At 36.5% G+C, this 25852-nt stretch overlaps 1 protein-coding gene across 1 annotated transcript in view; it reads right to left on the bottom strand.

The window, feature by feature from the left end:
• LOC140145438 (ubiquitin carboxyl-terminal hydrolase 24-like) overlaps nucleotides 1-25852 on the bottom strand; it is a 116555-nt gene that overhangs the window by 24624 nt on the left and 66079 nt on the right. The window contains 6 exon segments of the mRNA XM_072167155.1: nucleotides 18038-18180; nucleotides 21460-21679; nucleotides 21682-21799; nucleotides 22603-22741; nucleotides 25043-25125; nucleotides 25428-25649. Coding sequence (XP_072023256.1) covers nucleotides 18038-18180; nucleotides 21460-21679; nucleotides 21682-21799; nucleotides 22603-22741; nucleotides 25043-25125; nucleotides 25428-25649 — 925 coding nt within the window.

The raw sequence follows: 25852 nt of genomic DNA, 5'->3' as shown, positions 1-25852 counted from the left end.
ATGGGAAGCTGCTTTTCTTGATTCTCAATAACAAGGTATGTGACTCATTATCTAATTCATTTTAAATAGATCATCCTGTTCAAATGTTTTGAAATTTAAAAAGATTTACAGCAATTTTGATTGATATTTTAAGGTTTTCTTTAACGTTTCTGAACGTTATGCGAAGAGTTATGCAAATTATTCCGATCATGATACCTTCTGATTCAAACGGTTTACATATTGAATTTGGGTTATTATTTTGATGTTCATATTGTACTAACACCATTGAAGACTTGCACGTACATGTACTGTTTTAAGAATTAAATGTTGGTTTGATTCTAAGTTTCCAATTTATGAAACATCTGCTCATTGTGAAATGTCTGCATGTTTTCATCTCCAAGATATTCAAAGGTATGTTTATTTTATTTTATTTTTACAAAATTTTGGTTTCATTGTTTTAAATCATGATTTTTTTTTTGTGCTGTAGTACATGCAAGTCTCCTTAAATGCATATTTCATGATACTTTTATAGATAGAATTGGTGTAAAATGCTCAATGTCACTCAGGGCAAATTAGGACATCAAACAAGTGTTCTAAAAGGCATGTGACATTACATTAATATTTTTTTTTTTTATCTGAGAATAGAAGTGTCATCCCTCCTTGTACAGTAAGTTATTAACAGTATAATTAGAAGTTATATAAAATTTACAAACTGATTTGAGTCAGAGCAGGTCTTTTTTTATAAGTTAGATTTACTTGCGTGTTACTGGGAGACAAGACAACGATGACCATATTTGGCAAGGTCATCACCTTCTATAATTTTTAAGAGAAGAGTTGCTACAAGCAATTTAATTTAGACCTACTTCCAAACAAGCCAACAAGCCTAAAACTAACCATCCAAGTACATGCAATAAACATTGGCTACAACATTATTTTAACTAGAATTAAATTGTCGGTCGCAACACATAGTGGCGTACGTGAAGGACAAAATACGTCTCCAAGCAAAACGTTTTTGAAGGATATGCTACTACTAACGGAGTCGATATTCCTGCAATGTTATCTCTCAGTGGCCCGATTCCATTTAAAATTAAAGTTTAAGGTTCAAACTATTAAGCTGTATCTTTAATAGTTAACAAGGAATAACTATTATAGGATATTAGCTAGCTCTAAATCTATACGCCACTATGTGAAACGGAAAATTTGGAAAATGGCTATACGCCACTATGTGTTGCGACCGACGAAATGGGTGTGATTAAGGTCGCCCCCACACAAATGACAATTTAAAATGCAGCGTGTAGCTCATTTCATTGTGCATTATATACGAAAATTTTATTTGGTTGACAGGTTGCGAAATAAGCAACTACATTATGCATGCATTAATGCAGTTCTTCCCAAGTTTAATCAACAGGCCTTTTTCATACTTGTTTACGCCTTCCTAAAACTTGTGCATCTCATTAAATTTAGTCCTCGTATCTATTATGCAATCCCAAAGTATTTTGTTAGTCATGCTTTCACTGTGAATATAACTTTTGATTTGCTTCAGATTAATACACAGTGGTTGAATTAAATGGATTCCTAAAACTTTATAAATATAATCATAACATGGGCTCAATTTACACCGATTGAGGTAAACAATAACAAGACTTCATAATCCTTGATTTATAGCTGTTTATAATCATAACAGGGATTCAATTACACGAGAATAATAAATATCAGAAGCCTTGATTTATATATACTCAAAACATGAAAGCTTCAGAACCCTGATTTGCTGTATATAATCATAACATGCTCTCAATTAAACTGATTGAAGTATATTAAATATCAGACGGCTTCAAAATCCTTGATTTATAGCCATAGTGTGGTTACCCTCAGAGAAACTGATTTAAAGAGTGTTCAGACAAAACACCACAGGTGCTACTGTCTTTCTTACCGAGCCTCTGATTGGCTAATTACATGATATGATCATCTGACAAGCCAATTAAGATATAGCTTTTATGTCTTAGCAATAAGCTTAATAATCTTACTGACTATTACCACATCTCTGATTAGCTCAATACAAGATACAGCGTTCTTTGTAACCAATCAAACAAGTTCTAAGAGGTCATTAATTCAGCGTTAACACATGAATATTTTGACCTTTTAGCCAGCTCAAATTCTTTATGTTGCACAATATGTTAACATTTGTAAAACAAAGAAAGATATATTGACAAGTACTGAACATCATCTTTATAAAAGCTTTCATTTTTTATATTGTGCGATATTTGAACAAAACCTAATTAAATGTTTTGCAATAAACATGCATGTAACCTGCTTTCACGAAATGAGCGTAAAGTCGCAAGTTTGTAGTTTTGAAATATATTCCAAGTGTTGAGCTGCTGTTCGTTGTTTAAGGCACCTGTATTGGCAGTGGTATTATGTGCCCATTCACAAAGGACATACCACTGCCAATAGAATTCTCGCTATTCACAATAAGGGCGCCGCCAGCGGTTTGCGATGTAATCGTGATGTATCATGGGAAAAGGTCGAAATCCAAGTCCGAGCAATATGAATATTACCTTGCTATTACATAGGAACACGTGACAATATTTTTTAGTTTGTCAATATAACGGTATTACACGCAAATCGATACTCAATAATACTTAATAATGTGATTTGAAATGTGCACAATTAATTTTTTCTCTATCGATTTGCGTGTAATACCGTTATATTGACAAGCTAAAAAATATTGTCACGTGTTCCTATGTAATAGCATGGTAATATTCGTATTGCGTGGACTTGGATTTCGACCTTTTCCCATGATACATCACGATTACATCGCAAACCGCTGGCGGCGCCCTTATTGTGAATAGCGAGAATTGGAACATCTGAAAACTTTGCGACTTTTACACTCATTTTGTGGGCGGTCACATTGGACTAAACAAAATGTAAAGCCAGCATTGGCATGTGAATCACTAGTCTGCATTGTGGGGGCTACAATGCTGCTTTTAAAATTGTGTCAAAAAATCCTATTTTTTAACTTGTGTCCAAATAAATTCATCCAGTAATTTTTTTCTGGTACACACTGTACATTCATTTAGTTCTAATGTTTGATATCCATTAAATGATCAAAATAAAATCTATTTTGCTGGCAAAATAACATAAATGTATATCCCTTCAAGTTTAAAAGATTACTTTTTATAATATTCATTATTTGATTTGATTTCATCTCTTTTTGGATTAATGCTTCACAATTCTATTAATGTTTTCTTAGAAAATCTTCTTAGGGTTGCACGATGAAGTCAATTATAGTAGTTGTCATGTTGTTAACAATAGTCATGACATTTGATTAAGATTATTTTATTCTTATTTTCCAAAAACTTTCATTTCGTTCTTTTAAAATTATGACTTGGTGATTATGTGTGGAATCTTGTGTTTGAGCACATGATTATATAGTAACATGCAAGTCACCTTATGCAATTTTCATGATACTTTTATAGATAGAATTGGTTAGAGGTTAATAACTCGCATCGGTTATTTGGAGGGCATTGTGAAAAATCTAAACATTTTGCCTTTGGAACCGAGGAATATCCCGAGGCGTAGCCCCGAGGATATTCCGAGGTCCAAAGCAAAATGTTTAGATTTTTCACAATGCCCTATATATTACCGATGCAAAGTTATTAACCTCATTCATAACCGCGTCACTTTGATCTTTTAACTTTCAACAAAAGAACACAAAATGTTCCTCAAAAGTTTGTAAAAATAAACTATTTTTACATCTTCCCTTTCCCAAAATCGATCAGGCTAAAACAAGACGACCAATAACAAAAAGTGCGTATCAGAATCTGTGCAAATATGGTAGCGCAATCCAAATACTGGCAGCCAGCGCCAAGCAGTTTGTTGGACGCTGTACGGGCGTATACGCAGAAGTCAATTGTGTGCGACATTGGAACAATTACGCATTTTGCGGTCAATTGTGAGATATTAATGACCTCGATTTGCGTTCGCGTTTTCGCAAATAATAAAATATGATTGGATCGCACGCATCGCGTTTATTAATGAGGTTATGAATGTAAAACGCTCGATGTCACTCAGGGCAAATTAGGACATCTAACAAGTGTTCTAAAAGGCATGTGACATTACATTCATATTTTGTTATTCTATCTGAGAATAAAAGTGTCATCTCTCCTTGTATAGTAAGTTATTAACAGTATTTGATGTTTATATAAAATTTACAAAATGAGTGAGTTGAGAAGACCTACAGTTTTGCATTGCCTAATAAGTCAAGATTCACTTGTGTCACTTAGCTACATTGTGTATAATTATACATTCCATATTCAGTTGGAGTAACCTGGTTTTTTGTGCAGGTTACCTTTTCAATTGAGGGGCTCTTTAAAGCCATAATGTACAATCTTATAATATGAAATTTATTGGAATCAGGCAAATTTGTCGTGTTTGTAGGTTTGTATGACATATAAGTCCCCTCACATAACATTTTGAGTCACAAAACTGTCAAAAGGTTGCATAGGAGGTTTTGTTTTAAACATGTTCAGGGCAAATCCCCAGGCTACTTTATTTTCTATAAACGGCTTTGTACCACCCAAGGATTTTTTAATAGGAATTGAAACTGTTGCATACCACATATATTTTGTTAGGGATGTAGCACAGATTATAATTTTTTAATTCAATCAACTTTGAGTTTCATGTTTATATGTCTGGAATTGGTGACTTGACTGCTTTCAGGTTTCATGATGTTCCTGTAAATTGTGAGTTATCTTCATTTGCTTCGGCTGATCATGATGAAATCTCTGAAATTATTGTTTGTGCACCAAATAAGACTTGTTCTTTGGGACTCCATGCCTACATGGCTTCTTAAGACCTATGTCCATGATATGGTTCAGTTTGTCTCACATATTGTGAATACTTCCATCAGTACTGGTGTTTTCCCAGACTCCTTACGTCGGGCCATAGTTACTCCGATCCTTAAGAAATCAAATTTGGATAAAAATGTCTTGAGTAACTATAGGCCTGTCTCCAATATCCCCTTCCTATCCAAAGTCATTGAAAAGGTTGTTTCTTGTCGTCTTGATTCATATATCATGGAAAATTCCCTGGAACAACCTTTTCAGTCAGCTTATAGAGGCAACCATAGCACTGAAACTGCCATTCTACGTGTCAAAAATGACATTATGCATGAGATTGACAATAACAGGGCTGTTTATCTTGTCTTGTTGGATTTGTTGGCGGCGTTTCGACACGATTGACCATGATTTATTAACATCTCGCCTTGCTACATCTTATGGGCTGTGTGGTCTCGTGTTGAACTGGTTTGATAGCTACCTCAAGAACCGCACAAATCGTGTCAGTATCTCTGGCACCCTTTCGGATGAGCAATCTGTGGATTTTGGGGTTCCTATGTATTCCAAGATGGCGGAGGGTTCACATCGTTTTTCACGACGCTCTGTTGCAACTTCCATTTTTCACCTTTGGATCGTCATCTTGGGACTCACATCCGTCTTGACCACAGCCGGCGTGGAAAACAACATGGTAGGGGTCGGTCGCCTTAAAAGGCTGTAAAAGCCGCCCTCGAACAGGAAAGATCCGAGTAGATCACCGGGAGATAGAGCCGACAGACCCAACACTACTCGCTCAGTTCACCCGATGCTGTCAGGCTAATATCATGGACGGTAGTTGGGCTACTTTTGAAGAATTGGAGCGAACGTATAGACAATCATTGATAACCGGTAGGAGTTATGATTCTTATTGTCACCCTAACCCTAAGAAATGGTGGACTGTTTTGGCCATTTTGACCTCATTTTTCTACGATAACGGAAATGTGAAAGGAACTGATAATGGTAGACCATGGAATATCGACACATTGAAATATGCGAAACGGGTGTTATTGAAATTCCCAATCCATACAAGCCTATTGACCGACGAAGTTAGTGAGCTCGAGGTCACATCTGAACAATACAAACAATTGCTTCTACGGGACATCCCACACATGATCAGTTTTGTTAAACAAAACGTTAGTCCGGCTTTCAATGCACACCAACGGGGGAATCCCTCACTTGTTAGTAAACAAAAACTTAATCAACTGTGGAAAAACGATAAAGCCAAGGCAATTGGTATTATCAAGAATGACAGCATCATAGAACCGCCACAACAGTGCACGATAAACCTCGGAATAATTGAAAACCATTTCAAACACAAAGCTAAGAACAGAACTCAGGTTGAACAAGTATTCGATAATGAGCCATGGCCACGTACTCTTTTACCGCATCCCCCTATTAATTTCCCGTCAACGGATCCATTTACTGAAACAGAACTCCGCAAGGTGCTTAAAAGTCTACCATCACGCAAAGCTGCGGGGGAAGATGGTCTACGTTATGAAGATCTGCGTAGACACTTTGATAACAACTTACATCCTTTGCTATACATATTCAATACATGCTTTCTTAACTTAACCAGAAGATTCCTGAAGATTGGAAGAAGTCAAAAATTATTTTGATTCCCAAAAAGGACGTGATCTGGACCAAATTGATAACTGGCGACCCATCTCACTGACTTGTGTTATGTATAAAGTTTACATGATGTTACTAAAGGAACGCTTAGTTCCATGGTTGGTTGAAGAAGGGAGAATGTGTCCAAATCAAAAAGGCGCAATGCCAAGACCAGGGTTATTAGAACATGCTTTTTGTCAAAAACAAACTCTAGAAGACTTTCGTCATGAAAGCAGTAAAATGTTCATGTTATACATAGATTTTGCTGATGCATTTGGTAGTATTGAGCACCCGGTTATGCAACGTGGTCTTACTGACACCGGCATGCCAGATATATATTTAAACATTTTCCAGGATGTCTATACAGATTCGTGTTTTACAGTTCAATGCAAGGATGGAACTACGGCCACCATCAAGCGGTCGTGGTATCATACAAGGTTGCCCGTGGTCTGTTTTTGCCTTTGAACTTGGTATAGACATGCTTTTGAGATGGTTAAAAGAACCATTTGATGAGCAACATTTGCCAATCCCCGTCCAGGCCTATGTTGACGATATTGCCGTATGTACACGTGATCCTCGGCAAATTGTTGATATGGAAATGAAAGTTGAAACATTTTGCAATTGGGCCAAACTTGACATCAAGGCTCAAAAATCAGCTCTTTTGTACGAACGTAGATCAGGCAACAATTGGTATAAGCGTGGTCAAGCTGATCAAACCATCATTAATTTGCAAGGTAACCCCGTGGAAAAATATCAACGTGATAAGTCATATGAGTACCTTGGTTATTCAATCAATATGACGGGTGATTGGAATCATCAAGTGTCAGAACTATTCCAAAAATTCAAAAATTTATTGCAAAAACTCGACATTGCTCCGCTTGCAATCTGCTTTAAACTTGAAGCAATCAATACATTATGCATTCCAACAGTTGAAGGATTTTTCAGCATTCTGCCTATACCATTTAAAACTTTGACGGCAATGGAGGATTTAATTATCAAGTATGCCAGATTATGGTTAGGCCAACATACTAATTCTAACCATAAGTATGTTTTTGTCCCCAAATCATCTGGAGGCCTTGGAATCCGAAAACCATCTAGTATATATTTCGCTAAAAAGGTGGCGTCATATGTACAAATGTTGAATTCAGATGATGATGTGGTCCGGAAGACTGCTGAAAAGTCCCTAAAACTGCACATGCAAAAAAGGAAAGTTAAAGAAACTAATGATGAAGGTAAAAACTTTGCTGGGTATGAAGCTGATGAAAATGGTATCATCATAAAAATATTCAGACTTGCTTGAGCAAGTCAGCCTGGAATTGAGTTAAAGCGAGATCTGCTCAAAATTAGCCATCGAGTTGGTTAAATCAAACAACGAAAACTTTGCGTATGCCATAAAGGCAGGTGAAACTGTTATGGTTTGTCACAAAGTAATTTATCATTTTATCATAAAGAAACTGACTGAAACTGAACTAAGCAACTGGAAAAATCTTGAATCACAGGGAAGACTTGCGGACCTCGAGAAAGCAGATTATGCATGTTCGATGGAGCATTTAAAGAATGGTGATTTAAGTGACGACCTGATTAAGTTTATCACCAAAGCTAGACTCCAAATCGCTGAATCAAATTCATTGCTCCATGTAATGTTTCCTCAGGTCAGCAAATCGTGCCCTCTTTGCAGAAATCCATTTGATACAATTTCACATGTAGCAAACGGCTGCATGCAATTTCGTTACAATTACATTTCAAGACATAACCGGAGCCTGAATATCCTTGAAAAGGAAATTAAAAAATACAACAGGTGTGATATCTACCGTGAAAAGATCATCTCGGGTGCCCTGATCACGAATAGCGATGATGAAATTGAATTCGCAAACATCTTTCAGGACATTCAAGCAAGAAAACCAGACTTATTTCTCATTGATCACGAAAACATGAAGTGTTTCATCTTGGAAGTAACTTGTCCTTTCGATGCTTTCATTGAGGAAAGTTACAACACAAAGTTCCAAAAGTATACTCCTCTTTGTAACTTGCTCACATTGTGCGGATTTGATTGCAAAATCCTTGTCTTCGTGATTGGGTCACTCGGCCATATTCATCACCGTTTCGAAGTGGGTTGAAGAAACTTGGCTTCCCCAAACGTGTTGCCAAGGCTGTTGCCAAGTATGCTTCTGTCAGTTCCATGATTGGAACCAACATCATTTGGAGACTGCGATACAGGCTCACCAAAATCAATTAATTCTTCCTGTTCAATTTCATGTTGTTTGTAATTTATTCATGTAATGATTTATGATGCCGCTTTGGTGGCCCAAATGTATTTGTTCATTATTGAATAAAAAATTCGTATATGTATGTATGTATGTATGTATGTATGTATGTATTTATAATCTGTCTGGTGATATATATGTCTGGTGATATACATTATTTTGCAAAATTGTTTTTGACAATATTATACCATGCACTCTTTTGATTTATTCTATAACAAAAATTAACATGTCTGTGATTATCCCATAACATGTAGCCAGTGTTGTTTAGAAGTTACATTTCAAAACTGTTTCAAAATTGTTTATTATTAATTTACTATGCTTGCTTTTTCAATGTTTATGTGTGCCCACCAGTTTGGGGAAGATAAAATTTTCCAGCTCAATCACCCAGAGTCCTAATATCTTTATCTAACCACTGTGACTTCTATTTAACCGCCTGGACTGTTCTGTTAGGCCATCTAACAGAATTTCTGATTAGTTGATAACTTGAAATGCTCATTTCAATTGCCAATTATGACTAGGCTTTAAACTATTTATGGTCAAACTTGCATTTGCCGATGATCTTATTAATACCCTCCTTGATTGGTTCAAAATTGGACACAATATTCATTTTGGCCAATCGGCAAGTAGTTCTCAACAGGTTAACAAAAAGTTCTGATTTAAGGATTAAAGATGTGGCACAGACTTTTTCAGAGATCAGTAGTCATCAGCAAGCTCCACATTTTATTACAATGGCTATAAGAATTGAAATCCATACACCCACTATAGGAAGACATGTCCTTAATTTTCCACACAGGGAGTGTGAATTTCAAATGGGGCTACCTGAATGAGTCACTCTGTTTAAAATCCACACTCCCTGTGTGGGAGGTTATAGGTCATGTCTTCCATAAGGGGTGTATGGATTTCAACTGGTATAGTGCAATGCATGTTCAAATTATCAGTGTTTTTTTTTTATTTTTTACTATTTGATTTTCCATTATCATTATTGGATTACGTTTAACTTTTTATGTTTTCTTCATTAATTTTGAAAATACAAATTTTGAAAATACAAGTTCAAATTCAAAAGAAAATGGGCAGTTGATAATAGGGTTGAATGATTAAATTGACTTTAGTCGTAGTCATCATGCCTAATATCGTTAGTCATGACGTACAACTATGGCCTGGTGATAGTTGGCTATCTAAGTATCCTCAAAGAGCACAAATAAGGGAATATTTTCAAAATAATTCGCAAAATTTACACCACAAATTGTTTTACTCAAAGTAAAAATCTTTTTCTACAAATTGTTTTCGTCCAAGAAATTCTATTTATGTTTTCTTCATTAATTTTGTCCTTTCAATTCAAATTCAAGTTGAAAGGAAACAGGCAAGTGATAATAGGGTTGCACAGCTAAGTGACTAGTCGACAGTTTATAAAGCTGAAGTCGTGCAACTCAAGCTGACCTCAAGTTAGCACTACGGACAAAGCTAACTACCATCTATCTCTCTTTGCAGGTTATACTTAGTGCAACATTACTTGATGCCATACAGCTACATTATTATGTACTACATGCAGTATACCGTGTAATCAACTAACGCAACGATAAGATATCAACACCATAAATGAAGAACTTGATACATTAACTACTCAATGTTATTAAATGCAGTGATTAGTTCAATATTTCTATCTCTCTTTGCAGGTTATCCTTGATTCAACATTTTCTGATACCTGAAGACAGCTACATTATGTACTACATGCAGTATACCGTGTAATCAACTATCCCAACGATAAGAAGAAATCCAACACTATAAATGAAGAACTTGATACATTAACTATTCAATTATTGTTAATGCATGCGATTATTTAATATTTGAATGTGCAACTTTATAGAGTAACTTCCTGGAAAAGTCCATTTGCTGGAATTCAGAAATTTATGTTCATTGTTTTACTTTAACAGAAACTCACATGCACTGCAGTGAGGCTGTTAACAAAATAAGGAACCTGGGTAATAAAAACAGTGATCCCATATATAATTGTGAGACCAATTTGAAGTGACCTTTCTATCCCATCACGGAGTGGATACTGTGAAATTGTTGGCATTGGTGGTACTACAGGATCCTAAGTAACAAGATATATGACTTGTGTAACAAAGTGATCAGAACTTCAGCTGAAGGACCCTGGGCAGACATACTGTGTAAACTAGAATATTACAAGAGCAACTTGTACTGAATGTCAGAGATCCTGTGTAAGCTATAAATTTATCACAGAGCAACTGTAGCTGAGCGAATATAAAACTGCAGCAGAAGTCTATTCATGCCCATGGATGAGCTGACCGAGTCAGGTCATAGGTCATTTCTGTTCAGCGTTTGGGCTTCTGGAGTAGTCCTTTATAATCAATCATATCCCCACCTGTAAATTGTTTTGCAGATCATTTGTCTGTCGTATTGTCATTTGTTGTCTTATGTGTGGCCCAGTACTGAACCAAGGGACATTAGCTTGACCCTCATACAAGTGCTGGGCTTTAATGTATATGCTCAATTTTGTATGCATGCTTTGCTTATATTATTTTGCTTGTTTTGTCACTTACAATTGATGTACCTGTTGGTATAAAGCGTGTGTGTGTGCATGCATAAATATCCTGCACTTTCACATATCATCGTAGCTAGGATACCGATGTCATAGCAGCCATTTAAACAACAAGATATTTGGTGTGATTGCCTGTGGGACCAACCTAATTGACTCTTTGCCACATATTCTCCAGGTAAATTAAGTGTTGAATTAAAAGCATTAAAATTAAATTAATTCAGTGTTAAGCAGCATTACTGTAGCAAAACACAAGTTTACAAATAAACACTCCCAACATATATCAGTGATACATGTGCAGAAGCTAGAAAACTTTTCATATCATAGCATCATAGGACACCAATGTCATATAGAAGCCAAACAACAAGATATTTCATGTGCTTGTATGTGGGTCCAACAAAACTGACTTTTTGCCACACATTATCCAGGCAAATTGTTGCATTAAAAGCGTTAAAATTAAATTCATTTGTGTTGAGCAGCATTATTGTAGCAAAAGCATAAGTTTATAAACACTCCCAACATATATCAGTGATACATGTAAGCTAGAAAATTGTAACCGCAATAACGCTCAAATTTAAAGGCGATAGGTGTCATTTGGCTCCCGGTAGACCATATAGAGCATTTGGGAGTTCACTAAGAAATTGCACAAGGCGACCTATAAATTTTCATTCCACCATCACCTGGTAAAGTGATAGGGAAAATCAATATTAAGAAAATCTGTAAAATAAATTAAAAGCTAACTTAAATAAAACCCCTGTGTGACCCCTAACCTGTGGTAACTGACACAGAGTGAGTATTTCCCAGGACGGTGAGTGAACTTTATTGACCCAAGTTGTCTTCAGCCCTGGAATTGTAAGAGGTTCTTGAAAAAGACACTTTTGGAGACCAGTAAAAATAGTTTATACAAGGCACCAAAGTTACTTCATGATAAAGACCCAACAAGATATCTGTAAAATATCAACTCAGTCAACTGCGTTCTAACCATACATAAGCCTCAATCTTTAATATATTGTGTAAACCAGACAATTTAAAGTTGAGTACAGTATCATAAGCACTATGGCTTGCCAAAATTACTGTAATATTTGGGTGTGGGTGCTGCTTATTACCATATTTGGTAACAATACTTTTGCAGAGGATCAGCAGATGTATAGAGATGTAGCGTGTAAACAGGAAAATATTACTGAATGGTGGCATTTTTATGAATTGATAGGAGTCAATGAAGTCGGTACAAGATGTCACATGCTGTGTCCCCAAGATTGCACCTGTATCCTGGGTAATGACACAATAACCAGCAATTGCATTAATGGAGACACAGTTGAGACTGAAATCCCATATTCATCTAATGTGATGTTTCTGAGCTGGGCTGGCAGTGTATTACATGCTGTCAAACGTAGGGCATTCAGTGCTAATGTACAGTTATTGCATCTGAACAATGTCAGCCTCCAGTATCTGCACCCAGGAGCTTTTGATGGATTGCAATCTCTGTGGGTTCTATTCTTACAGGATAATAATCTGAATGCGATACCCCCAAATGTATTCAGCAAATTGACTAGCTTGATGTGGTTATACCTGTCAGGTAATAATCTTACCCATATACCCCACAATGTATTCAGCACATTGACAAGCTTGGACACTTTACACCTTGGAGGTAATAATCTTACCCATATATCACCCGATATATTCAGCGCATTGACAAGATTGGTATATTTACACCTTGGAGGTAATAACCTTCATGAGATAACACCTGCTGTACTCAGCCACCTGACACAGTTGGCATATTTAGACCTTTCAGGAAATAATCTTCATGAGGCAACACCAGCTGTATTTAGCACCTTCACAAGTTTGAAATATTTAAACCTTGCAAACAATAATCTCAATGAGATGGTGCTTGATATATTCAGCAAATTCACTGAAACCTTGTTAGTACTGGACCTTTCAAACAACCATCTAACTGAAATAATGCTTGGTGGCTTATTCAGTATAGAAAGCTCTACATATAATGAAACTGAACATAAATATTTATATGCAGTACTAGGCTTTGACATAGATAAGGATATAGATGTATTTCGTTTGTCATTGTCACATAATAACCTGTCCATTTTACATTCTGACACATTCCAAAATCAAACTGCACTCATATATCTTGATATTGATCACAACCAATTGCAGTTCCTTTCGCAAGATATTTTTCACAGCCTGAAACAGTTACAACATTTGGATATATCGGGGAATAACATGATTCACATTCCGACTGGGGTATTTCATCACTGCATCAATTTGGTAAGACTCAATTTACGTGAAAATCCACTTTTGAGGATTGAGTCCAATTCATTTGCAGGGTTGAATGAAACAGCAGATGTTATTGTAAGTGACCCTTCTACCTGTTGTTTCACATTAGCCCACTGCATATGTGACACCGCTCCGTCTCCATTCCTCACATGCAAGCGTTTGTTGCCATACTATGGTCTACGTATAACTATATGGTTTATAGGGGCTCTTGCCATAATTGGAAATATATTGGTCTTTTACTTTAGATACAAACAAAAACAGCGTGGTAGCAAGGTCCAATTCCTGCTTATCACAAACCTGTCAATATCAGATTTCTTTATGGGTGTATATCTAGTTATTTTAATTTCAGCAGACCTGCATTACACATCATACTTTCCATCATTTTCTGAATCATGGCGAGCCAGTATATTGTGTAGAATAGCTGGTGCTATGTCTGTATTATCCAGTGAGGCATCAGCTTTCTTCATCACACTGATCACTATTGACAGGTTTCTGGGGGTGAAGTACACATTTAGTGATCTTAGACTAAGTACGAAACTTGCCCGTGTCTTGGTTGCCTTGCTGTGGTTTGTAGCATTAGGCATAAGCATAGCAACATTTGCATTATCAAAAGGCAATCTTGGTGTCTATGGGGTTTCAGAAATTTGTGTAGGACTACCCATTTCACGATACCGGAACTACAAGATCAGTGAATCATCAGAAACTCTACAAACTGTTTACACTTTGTCCGATGAAGACAATACTATAACGGATTACCATGTTGTGGATACAGGTAGTAACGCTGCTATGTACTTTTCTCTTGCCGTATTTACAGTCCTTAATCTGGCATGCTTTTTTGTTGTAGGCTACTGTTATCTGGCTATTTTTTTCTCGGCCAAACAAACAGCTCAAAAAGCTGGCCGTTCTACCGATTCAAAGGAGGAAACTAGAATGGCCTTGAAAATTTTTGTCATAGTCTTCACAGATTTTTGCTGCTGGGTGTCAGTAGGCATATATTCGATCCTGATTCAGGCTGGGGTGGTAGAAGATAACCCAGTAGCCTATGCCTGGATAGCAACAGTTGCCTTGCCAATCAATTCATCCATTAATCCATTCCTGTATACTTTGGCATCAATCATTTCAAGCAAGGTCAAAAAAAGAGACCAGCAAGAAAATATTCCACTCAGGGAAATCAGAAGATCATAGGTAATTCATATATGTTTAGTACAAAATACGCACCTACATCACTACCGAACTTGAGACGAACCAATGTATAGAGACAGACTTGTGCAATTTGGTATCCTTGATAGCACTAAGTCAACGGTATCCCTGTATATTTATTCTGTATTTTAATATCATCATCATTATCATTATATCACATTTCATAAATCTCACATTTTTAAATATGGGACGGCAAAAAATACTTCATCTTTAGACATGTTGTTACCGCTCATGGGCTCACCAATTTCATTATACGCCTACTGTGTAGGTGATTGGATGAGTATTGGAGGGGCATTGATTTTGAGCTGGGGTGGTCTTTTTTTGCATCATCGCTTTTCTGACCGTGCATGCTATTAAGTTGAAATATATTGTATTATGAATTTATGTGGTATATTTTACAGTTTTAATCAAGAGTATATAAGCCACACAAATGTTAAAAATATCACATGATGAATTTGATTGGCAGTTGACTTTATCAAATTTCAAAAACCTTGTAAATTTGATCTGCATAGGTGATCATTTAACACAATATTAATTGAATTAACTCCAGGCTATCGAAGCTCAACAAAATTTTATAATTTATAAAATTGGAATTGGAAAAAATGGATAAAAGTCACAAGACCATCCTATGCAATATTTAGTGAATAATTTCCTATTTCTTGTATGTAAGAGCATGCTGAAAACTGTTTTTGAAGTTACATTTTTTCAATGCATTGCACGGACATTCATTTTTAATTGTTTCCCATGTTATGTCTGTATCCTTAAATGTTTGTTCTGTATTTTTTGTTTGTTCTGTATTTTCATAATTCCATTATTATAAATAATATCATTATTAATATTAAATATTATGATTGACTTGGAGCTTTAGTATGGTCAGCTTATAATTGGCGAAAATTATTCAGTTTTTGTTACTGCGCTTGTCAATAAAGTCCCAGCTCACGCTTGCGTAAATTCACATAAGCGTGCGCACGCCAGTCATGCATTAGGCTGCGATCACATAGAAGTATACTGTATACGGTATTCGCTATACAAAATACGCTCATTCGATCAGGCTGAGTTCACATGTATACTCCTATGTAAACTCAGCCTGATCGAAAGAGCGTATATCGTATGGCGAATACCTTATACAGTATACTTCCATGTTATCGCAGTCTTATGCAACACGCAACCAGCATAGGTGCTGCGATCAATTGCGTCCACGCCATTTTATATCAATACACAATGTTATAAGTTTCATTTATTTGCTAATTAACAGGCCTAACAAATTACGGTGTGTATTTGCTCTTATGACTCGATAATTTGTTAATTACAAAGTGTCTAAAGGCAGCTGAAAAACCAGTCCATACTTGACATATTGCCCTGTTTATTTTCGAGGACAGATTAAATCATATACCTAAACCAGCCAAAAGACATGTGATGTCAAGTTTTTTCCACTGCTTTTAGTTGGTTTCGTTAATTACAGATTAATTGAAATGATTGCTTTTTCAAAGTAAAAGCTAATACCTATTACAATACATACAAAGGTCCATGGAAATTAATGAGGTGTCACTAGCCCAGATTACTTGAAATATTAGAAATAGCCAATTTATTATGCGTGATATTTTACTCAGTTTTAATCAGACTAGTCTTTTGAAGATATCACATGATGAATTTGATTAGCAGTTGACTAAATTAAATTTCAAAAACCATGTAAATTTGATCTTTTAACACATTTTTAATTAAATTAATTCTCAGCTACACAGAGTTTATGGTTCCTAAGAGACTGAAATTGATATTGAAAAACATGGATTCATCAATTTATGTACATAAGAGTGACATTTTTTCCTATTTCCTAATTGATTACTGGTTATTCCAGTTGAAATCCAGACACATGAATATGGAAGACATGTGAATTTCAAATGGGGTTACCTGAATGTGTGACTCCATGTGATATTCACACTCCTGTGTGTGAGACTAAGGTCATGTCTTCCATAGGGGTGTATGGATTTCAACTGGAATAGCCCAATAAATTTAAGGAGCATACTCAAAAGACAAGTTGGTACATTTTGTAAATTTCTTGTACACACATTCATTTTTAATTGTTTTACATGTTATGACTGTATCCTTAAATGTTTATTCTATATTTTCATAAGTTTATTAAATGTTATTTGTATCAAAAAATTATCATCATCATTACATTTTTAATAATTATTAAATACCGTACTCGAATGCTGGCGTTATTAACAAATAAGAAGTCTGGATTACCTAATAAATATTTATGAGGTATAGTAATACTGTTTTACTGGTACACCCAGAGTATGTTTCTAATTTTTGATTTTGTATTGAAAATAATTAAAATTGTTAGTGATAAGCTAACAAAAAAAGAAAGAATAGAATCATCACAGTTTTGTAGTCAAGTCTTTGGAAGTGATAAGTCTCCTGTGTCTCACTTGGAATTCCCTATAAGTGCAGCCAGGACCCATTTTAGTCATGTCTAATTAGTCACGACTACGACAATAGTTGATTTAGTCGTGTGACCCTATTCGCTGTCAAAGTGACATAATAATCGGACCAACTACCATAGCAATACATGGATGCAATTTTTGAATAGATCGCCCTGCACTACACTATACCTATGCATTGAACCATAGATGTCAAAGAAATGCTGATCACTCGCACCTGTAAGATTAGTATCTTTGAAAAGAGCGATATTGTATTCAATCTATGATTGCAGACATACACAGATGATGAGTGCAACCTGCTTGTAGTGCAGAGCGATCTATTCAAAAATTGTATTCATCAATTGCTATGATTATTACGTCACTTCGACAGTTTCTTTATTTGTGCTGTCTCATCCCTTGCTTGAGAGCTAACACACATATGTTCACCCCCCCATGTTAAAACTGACCAACACACTAACGCACAAACGTAAACACCCCCACACAAACTCCCAGGAACAAATTAATTCTTGTGAACACAAAATTTATGAAGATCATGGGTACAATTACCGAATAGGGTGCAACTTGCTAGACTTGAGTCCAGTCCTCGTTTAGGGTTAGGGTTTAAGGTAGGGCATTCCTGTAATAAGACTAGTAGAGTTGCACCCTATTCAATAAACGCTCCACACACCTACCTGCATTTATGAATATTTCTGAGAACCTAAAAAAGTGCAATAGCTGCCATGTATACATTTGGCAATTTACACACAGTATTACTGTGTGTGTGTAAATTGAAAAAAAGTTCACAGAGCAGCTATTGCACTTACCCACTTCTGGCACTGAGTTACTTACATCCTGAATCATATATCTTTGGCTTGTAACTTCCTCCAAAGCACTCCGCTTCCAACGCTGCATCGTTCATTTCAAATTCCTCCACCACGGTGTCATTGAATCGAAACCACCGCCCTTTGGTAGGGTTGTTCATTGAAGTACCCCTGTGAAAAACAATTGAAAACAGTTTTAGTCTTCCATAGGGGGTGTATGGATTTCAACTGGAATAGCCCATTTTGGAGCAGACAACACTGAATGGGTGACTCCATTTGAAGTTCACACTCCCTGTGTAGGAGATTAAGATCATGTCTTTCATAGGGGGTGTATGGATTTCAACTGGAATAGCCCAATAAATGGTAAATCTTCACATAATTTGGCTAGTCAATTTAAAATCCACACTCCCCCTGTGGAAGATTTTGGAAATATCTGCTTCAGAGGGAGTATGAATTTCAAATGGAATGAGCACAGGAAGCTCCATTTGAAGCTCACCCTCCCTCTGTGCAAGATTAAGGTTGAATCTTTCTCAAAGGGTGTATGGCATTCAAATGGAGCTGCCTAATGTGATAATTCCATTTGAAATTCATACTCCCCCTGAGGCAGATATTTCCAAAATCTTCCACAGGGGGAGTGTGGATTTTAAATTTAATAGCCCAACTATGTTCATCTGGACTAACTCTTTTTGATAGCTACGGTATCACATCTTATTTGAGATGCATCATCAGGCCAACTGGACAGGTGCTAAGCTATTGACCTGTGACACGTTGGGATGATGTCACGGAAGAGTCCCCGAAGACCTATTCTGATCGCTGCATCGAAGGTCCTGGAAAGGTTGTGGCAAAGTCCCCCTCCTTGATTGCCATGTATTTCACCAGAATTTCCCAGTAAAAACAGGAATTTCCATTTCCCAGTACAGTAAATACAAGTACCAAGCAAAGTATTTCCCTGCATATACAGATATATCACATGCAAGTATTCATACAGAGTACAGGTGTTTCCTTTGAAAATACAGTCCAATTTTCCAGTAAAAACAGGAATTTCCATTTCCCGGTAAATACGGGTATTTCCCAGTAAATGAAGGTATTCCTATTTCACAATAAATACAGGCATTTTCCAGTAATTACAGGTACCGTATTGTTTGTAATTAACGCTCCCCCTCTAATAAACGCCCCCTCCAATTTTTCTGTGAAAAATTGACAAAAATTCCATGCTATATCGTGTGAGTAAGCTTAAAACTGGCATCAGTCAGTCTTGTCAGGGACGATCGGTAAATTGCATGGACAAAACCTGTTATGACTCACACTTCCATCCATTCCATTACCTAATTTAACCCGATTTTAAAGTTTTTTCACTGACAATTCACCTTCAATAAACCCCCCTTTTGGAAAAATGCAACACCAGGCGTTTATTACAAACAATGCTTGGTATTTCCAAGAAAATACAATAAGTCTTTCCCTGTATATAGAGGTATTACAGAGTATGGGCATTTCCCAGGAAAATTGTTTTTTTGCTTGATAAATACAAGCATTTCCCAGTAAAAACAGGAATTTACATTTACCGGTAAATATAGGTATTTCCCAGTAAATACAGGCATTTCCCCATAAATTGTATTTCCCAGTAAATACCGGTGTATTTCCCAGTAAATACAGGTATTTCCATGCAAATACAGGTATTTCTGAGTACAGGTATTTCCCAGGAAAATGCAGGTATTTCCCAGGAAAATGCAGGTACTTCCCAGGAAAATACAGGTATTTCCCAGGAAAGTACAGATATTTTCCAGGAAAATACAGGTATTTCACAGGAAAATACAGGTATTTACCATGAAAATGCCGGTATTTCACAGGAAAAAACAGGTATTTACCAGGAAAATAAAAGGTATTTCCCAGGAAAGTACAGGTTTTTCCTAGGAAAGTACAGGTATTTCCCAGGAAAATGCAGGTATTTCCCAGGAAAATGCAGGTATTTCCCAGGAAAAAGCAGGTATTTCCCAGGAAAAAACAGGTATTTCCCAGGAAAATACAGGTATTTTCCAGGAAAGTACAGGTATTTCCAGGAAAGTACAGGTATTTCCCAGGAAAATGCAGGTATTTCCCAGGAAAATGCAGGTATTTCCCAGGAAATGCAGGTATTTCCCCAGGAAAATGCAGGTATTTCCCAGGAAAATACAGGTATTTCCCAAGAAAATGCAGGTATTTCCCAGGAAAATGCAGGTATTTCCCAGGGAAAAGCAGGTATTTCCCAGGAAAAAACAGGTATTTCCCAGGAAAATACAGGTATTTCCCAGGAAAGTACAGGTATTTCCCAGGAAAAACAGGTATTTCCCAGGAAAATACAGGTATTTCCCAGGAAAATACAGGTATTTCCCAGGAAAGTACAGGTATTTTCCAGGAAAATACAGGTATTTCACAGGAAAATACAGGTATTTACCATGAAAATGCCGGTATTTCACAGGAAAAAACAGGTATTTCACAGGAAAATACAGGTATTTACCATGAAAATGCCGGTATTTCACAGGAAAAAACAGGTATTTACCAGGAAAATAAAGGTATTTCCCAGGAAAGTACAGGTTTTTCCCAGGAAAGTACAGGTATTTCCCAGAAAATACAGGTATTTCCCAGGAAAGTACAGGTATTTCCCAGGAAAATGCAGGTATTTCCCAGGAAAATGCAGGTATTTCCCAGGAAAATGCAGGTATTTCCCAGGAAAATGCAGGTATTTCCCAGGAAAATGCAGGTATTTCCCAGGAAAATGCAGGTATTTCCCAGGAAAAAGCAGGTATTTCCCAGTAAAATACAGGTATTTCCCAGGAAAGTACAGGTATTTTCCAGGAAAATACAGGTATTTCACAGGAAAATACAGGTATTTCACAGGAAAATGCAGGTATTTCACAGGAAAAAACAGGTATTTACCAGGAAAATAAAGGTATTTCCCAGGAAAGTACAGGTTTTTCCCAGGAAAGCACAGGTATTTCCTAGAAAATACAGGTATTTCCCAGGAAAATACAGGTATTTCCCTGGATAATACAGGTATTTCCCAGGAAAATATGGCCGTTTCTTGGTATATACAATTTGTATTTCCCTGCAAATTCAGGTATTTCCCACTGAATAAGAGTATCTCCCAGTAAACATAAGTATCTCATGGGAACTGCAGGTATTTCTTGGTGAATAGACCTGTATTTTCCTGCAAATACGGTACATGTATTTCCCTGCAAGAACAGGCATTTCCCAATAAATACAGGTATTTCTCGGTAAATACGGTAAATACAGGTATTTCCGGTAAATACAGGTATTTCCGGTAAATACAGGTATTTCCGTAAATACAGGTATTTCCGGTAAATACATACAGGTATTTCCGGTAAATACAGGTATTTCCGGTAAATACATGTATTTCCCGGTAAATACAGGTATTTTCTGGTAAATTGGAAACCAGTTTTAGAGGGCACTTACCATCTGTCTTTTATAAAGGAATAATAATGCCCAGCATTAGCCTGTCCGCTGTGTACAACAATCCCTGTCAACTGGTACAACTCATCGGAACAGCTTTGCATCGAAGAGTTACGCTTGTTCCCATTGGCTGGATGCTCACTAGGATCTTCTGCCTGTTGTGCTTCCTCCCTACTGTTCATTCCTTTCACTGTGTGCGGCTCCATGTCAAGCACCCACGGAATTTGAAGTAGTCGTCAAACTTGAGCGCCCTCCCTGCTTCCCAGTCGTAACCGAATCGTTTGAGTTGTATGACGAGTACTGACGGCAAGGTCTTGATGCACATGCGTTTAATGGTGTTCCTCTGTAAAGGACAACAATTTATTTCTTACAAGTGGCATAATTGTGAACATATCTTTACCCATTTTTATTTATAGTTTCAGACCTGAAACTGACCATTTATGAAAAAAGAGAAAAATGCTTTAAAAAAGAGGAAAATAGTGCAAAATCATGCTAAAAAAGCTCAAATGGGGCTGAAAGTAACAAATAATGCGTAAATTTCAGGAATAAAAAAGAGGAAAAGTTTCAGGTCTGCTGAGTTTAGTTACCATTTAGCACCCATTTTGAACTTCATTTTCATTACTATATGCAAAATATCTAATTCTTGATCATGAGTGGATGTACCTTCTGCGTACTGTTGCTTCAGCATACTTTTCATGGAACAACATGATCGCGCAACCAAAGACAGTTTTTGGTCAATGCTCAAAAGATGTGCTTACGCAGTAAGTGTGTGCGCAGTATGCTTGACGCAAACATAGTTGGCTTTCATGATCGAGAATAGATCATTTGAATATACCTTCTTGCGATGTGTCACATTTATTCATGAGTTTGAACATTTAAGGTTTTATATAAAATTTAATTTTCTTTCCATTTTCATGCATTAGGCATATTCCTTGTCAAATCTGCCTCAATCTTCTAACTAGTAAAACAACTTCTTCAAGGTTTGACCTTTGACATTAATTCAAGATGTCATGAATAAAATATTACCTTTTTTTAAATTTGTCACATACATGGGTATTATCTCCCAAAATCTTTCACTTTTCTCATTAGCTGGTGTAACATTGACTTCAACATTTGACCTTTATTCCTGTTCTTCTGCATAGTTACCTTTTCTTTACATTTCTCACACATATACGCATTATCTCCTTCTAACATCTCCCCTCTGACAAACTGTTCTAGCGATGACTCCAAGTTATGACTCTTCACTGTGAGATTGAGTGCAAAGAACTCCTCTTCCCTCTCATACCTAAAAAAAGGAATTAAAAACAAATTACAAAAAATTGTGTTATTTTAATTCATTTTGGAGGCAAAAAAATGTGTGACCTTCGACCCCTCGTGTGAACCACAGGAGGCATAGAAAACAATCGAACCAATCAAATTTGTTATCATTTCAGGTTCAAGGATGCCAAAAACATTGTTTCCACTAATGCAGGAAAAGAAAATCCCAAACCCATAGCGCCCCTGTACTATTGTACTTATTGTAATTAGTATGATATAGTTGCTTTCCCTCATGCATTGCAGCCAAAATGAGCAATACAATCCTAATGAAATTCAATAACATTTTAACCCACACAATATAGTGAACTTTGTAAACTTCGTTATCATCTGTCTAAATGATTTGGTGCACAAAGTACTAAAGTTGGAGATACATTACAATGTAGGGTTTAGGTGAAATGTGTATATAAATTTATCATTTTATATTTACTGAGAAAAATAATAAATTTTGTTTTAATATAAATACAGTCTGTATATTCAATAAGTTCTACCTCTGCTCTAATAAATGGGATCTTCCATTTAAAATCCACACTACCCCTGTGAAAGATTTAGCTAAAGCCTTCCACGGAGGGAGTATAAGTTTCAAATAGAATAGATAATTGGGTAACTTTCGTTTGGAATACTCACTCCAGTTGTGAAAGATATATGTAAGGCCCGGCAAAAAACGTGATCTCGATTTTCACGCCGTGATTCTCGCTATTACCCATTATCTCGCTTTTTAAAAAAGTTTCCAAGCAGTGCACTTACTATAAAAATGTTGCTTTATGCCATAAAAGTTCGCCAAATGCAGTTCCAACTTCGCCAAAGTGCAGAATTCAACAGCATTGCAAGCACAAGGTCGAGTGAAAAAGCCATACTTTACTCAATAAAACTGACATTTCATTTCAAATGAGTTCAAGTTTAGGCCAAATATCACTATATTTATTGAATTACTGGAATATTTTGACTATAAAACATAATTCAAGGTCAAATTTTTGTCACTTTTTTCTTCGACACTGGCCGGCCGTCGGCAGGTTTGTTATTTACATCTAAACATTGTTCTGAACTATAGAGGGCAGCAATTTTTTTTATTTTTTGGTGTGTTTTTTTCTTTTTCTTTTTTTTTGATTTTTCGCATTTTTGGGCGTTTTGCAAGCTTCTTGTGCCGTTTATCGGGGAAAATCTCGCTTTTCAGAATTTTGGATCTCGTTTTTTACTTCAAAAAATTGCGTTTTTTGCCGGGGCCTAGATATATGTAAAACCATAATACAGGGGGAGTACGGGTTTCAAAATGATTTACTTTGACCAATTACATTTGAAAAACTTACTCCCCCTGTGGAAGATGACCTTCATCAACAAGATAACAATGGTGCTATGTAGGTGCTACTTATCTTGCAGACAAAGAGTCTGTACCCAGTCTGGGTGAGCTTGATTTACCTTGCCTTTCCTTGCCTATTCTCAACTTCTCTCAACTTTTCTAGATATAATCACCTGGGATCTGAGCAAAAGCTAATCTAATTATCTTCAACTCAACTTTGCTGGACTTTGCTAATAGGCACCTCGCCTTTCCTTGCCCTTTCTCGCCTAAAATTGGTACTTTCTCCTACAATCCGCGAAAAAAATAGTTGGCACACCTGTACTAATTAATTGAAATACATGCCCTATCACAATTGGAGAGGATAGTAAAACATGCATGCGATATATGTGGACGACAGACTCCCCTGTATCTCACCTTCCCCACTCCCCATCTTTCAATGTTGGAGTGTCTCACGGACCTGTTCACAACATGGATTGGTCCAACATTGAATTGGGGGAGCGGGGGCGGAGATATACCAAAAGACAGGCAGAGTGTGCCAACCTTTTTTCGTGGATTGTAGGCATGTTGAATAGGATAGGATAATGTTATTATTGTCTATCGCAATAAATTTTCAATATCGCGATCGTGATATTAATTTGACAGGCCACGATATTTTGATGGAAAAAATGTGTCTTCAATTTAAAATCGAAAAGCAGGCAGATGACACAGAAGACGATACTGAGAGTGACCAACCCGATAATGACAATACCACTAGCAATAGCGCCACCACATACAGACTAAAAATTTTTAAAAATATTTTCATGTTTTTTCAAAACAGAAACTTGGTCAAATAAAATGTTCTTAAGCTTTTGTCATTATCGCCATTATCTATTATCGTGACATATTTTGCTGGCCACATATGATAATGAAAAAGTAGCGATGAACATGCCTACTTTCTCGACTTTGTGGGTTTGTAATGCTAGCATCCAAACTTACCTGTGAGGGCAGTCTTGGCAGATTTTCTGATCTGAGAACACACCTCGGAACTTGGGTTTGAACACCTCCTTATGAATGCTTTTCTGTAAAAAAAAAAAACAAACTTATTTTGGCACAGAGCTTTAATAACCCCCTGGACACTACTGGTCAATTAACAGCATTTCTGATTGGTTGATAACTTGAAATGCTCATTTCAAATGCCAATTATGACTAGGCTTTAAACTATTTATGGTCGAACTTGCATTTGCAGACGATCTTATTAATACCCTCCTTGATTGGTTCAAAATTGGACACAATACTGTGAAAGTGGAAATATTCGCAGTATATAATTTTCACGCTTTTTGCGTTCAATGCAGCTACAATTTTAAATGCTTTCATAACTCACCTTAAGGTGTTCGTCAAGCTGGTCTGTCAAATTGGTAAAGAACTCAAATGCATCTTGTTGTTCTCTGATGTTCACAGGCTGTCCCCACAGCTTGAACACTCTCCAGAATTGTTCTGGTTCGTAGTACTGTAACTTGCTCTCCATAAGATGGCCGAACACTGTCTGCATCTGGTAGAAGACGCCCTCGTTGTCTGTGTCAGATACATTTGCACCGAGTATACCCTGCAATAACATCAAGATGAATCAATTTCTTGGTACTATTCTGCTGTATTATTATTATTTTAATAAAAGAGGTTTAGTCCCCTTTAACCACATGGGCACTACTACCTTTCTTACAGAGCCCCTGATTGGTTAATTACATGATATAATCATCTAAGTAACCAATCACAATAGAGCTTATAGACCTCTTAGTACTTTATCCCCCT

Source organism: Amphiura filiformis, chromosome 2 (genome assembly GCF_039555335.1).
Source record: "Amphiura filiformis chromosome 2, Afil_fr2py, whole genome shotgun sequence".
In the NCBI taxonomy this organism is placed as follows: Eukaryota; Metazoa; Echinodermata; class Ophiuroidea; order Amphilepidida; family Amphiuridae; genus Amphiura; species Amphiura filiformis.
The sequence above is the reverse complement of the archived record's forward strand: the minus strand, read 5'-3'. Positions and strand labels throughout refer to the sequence as shown.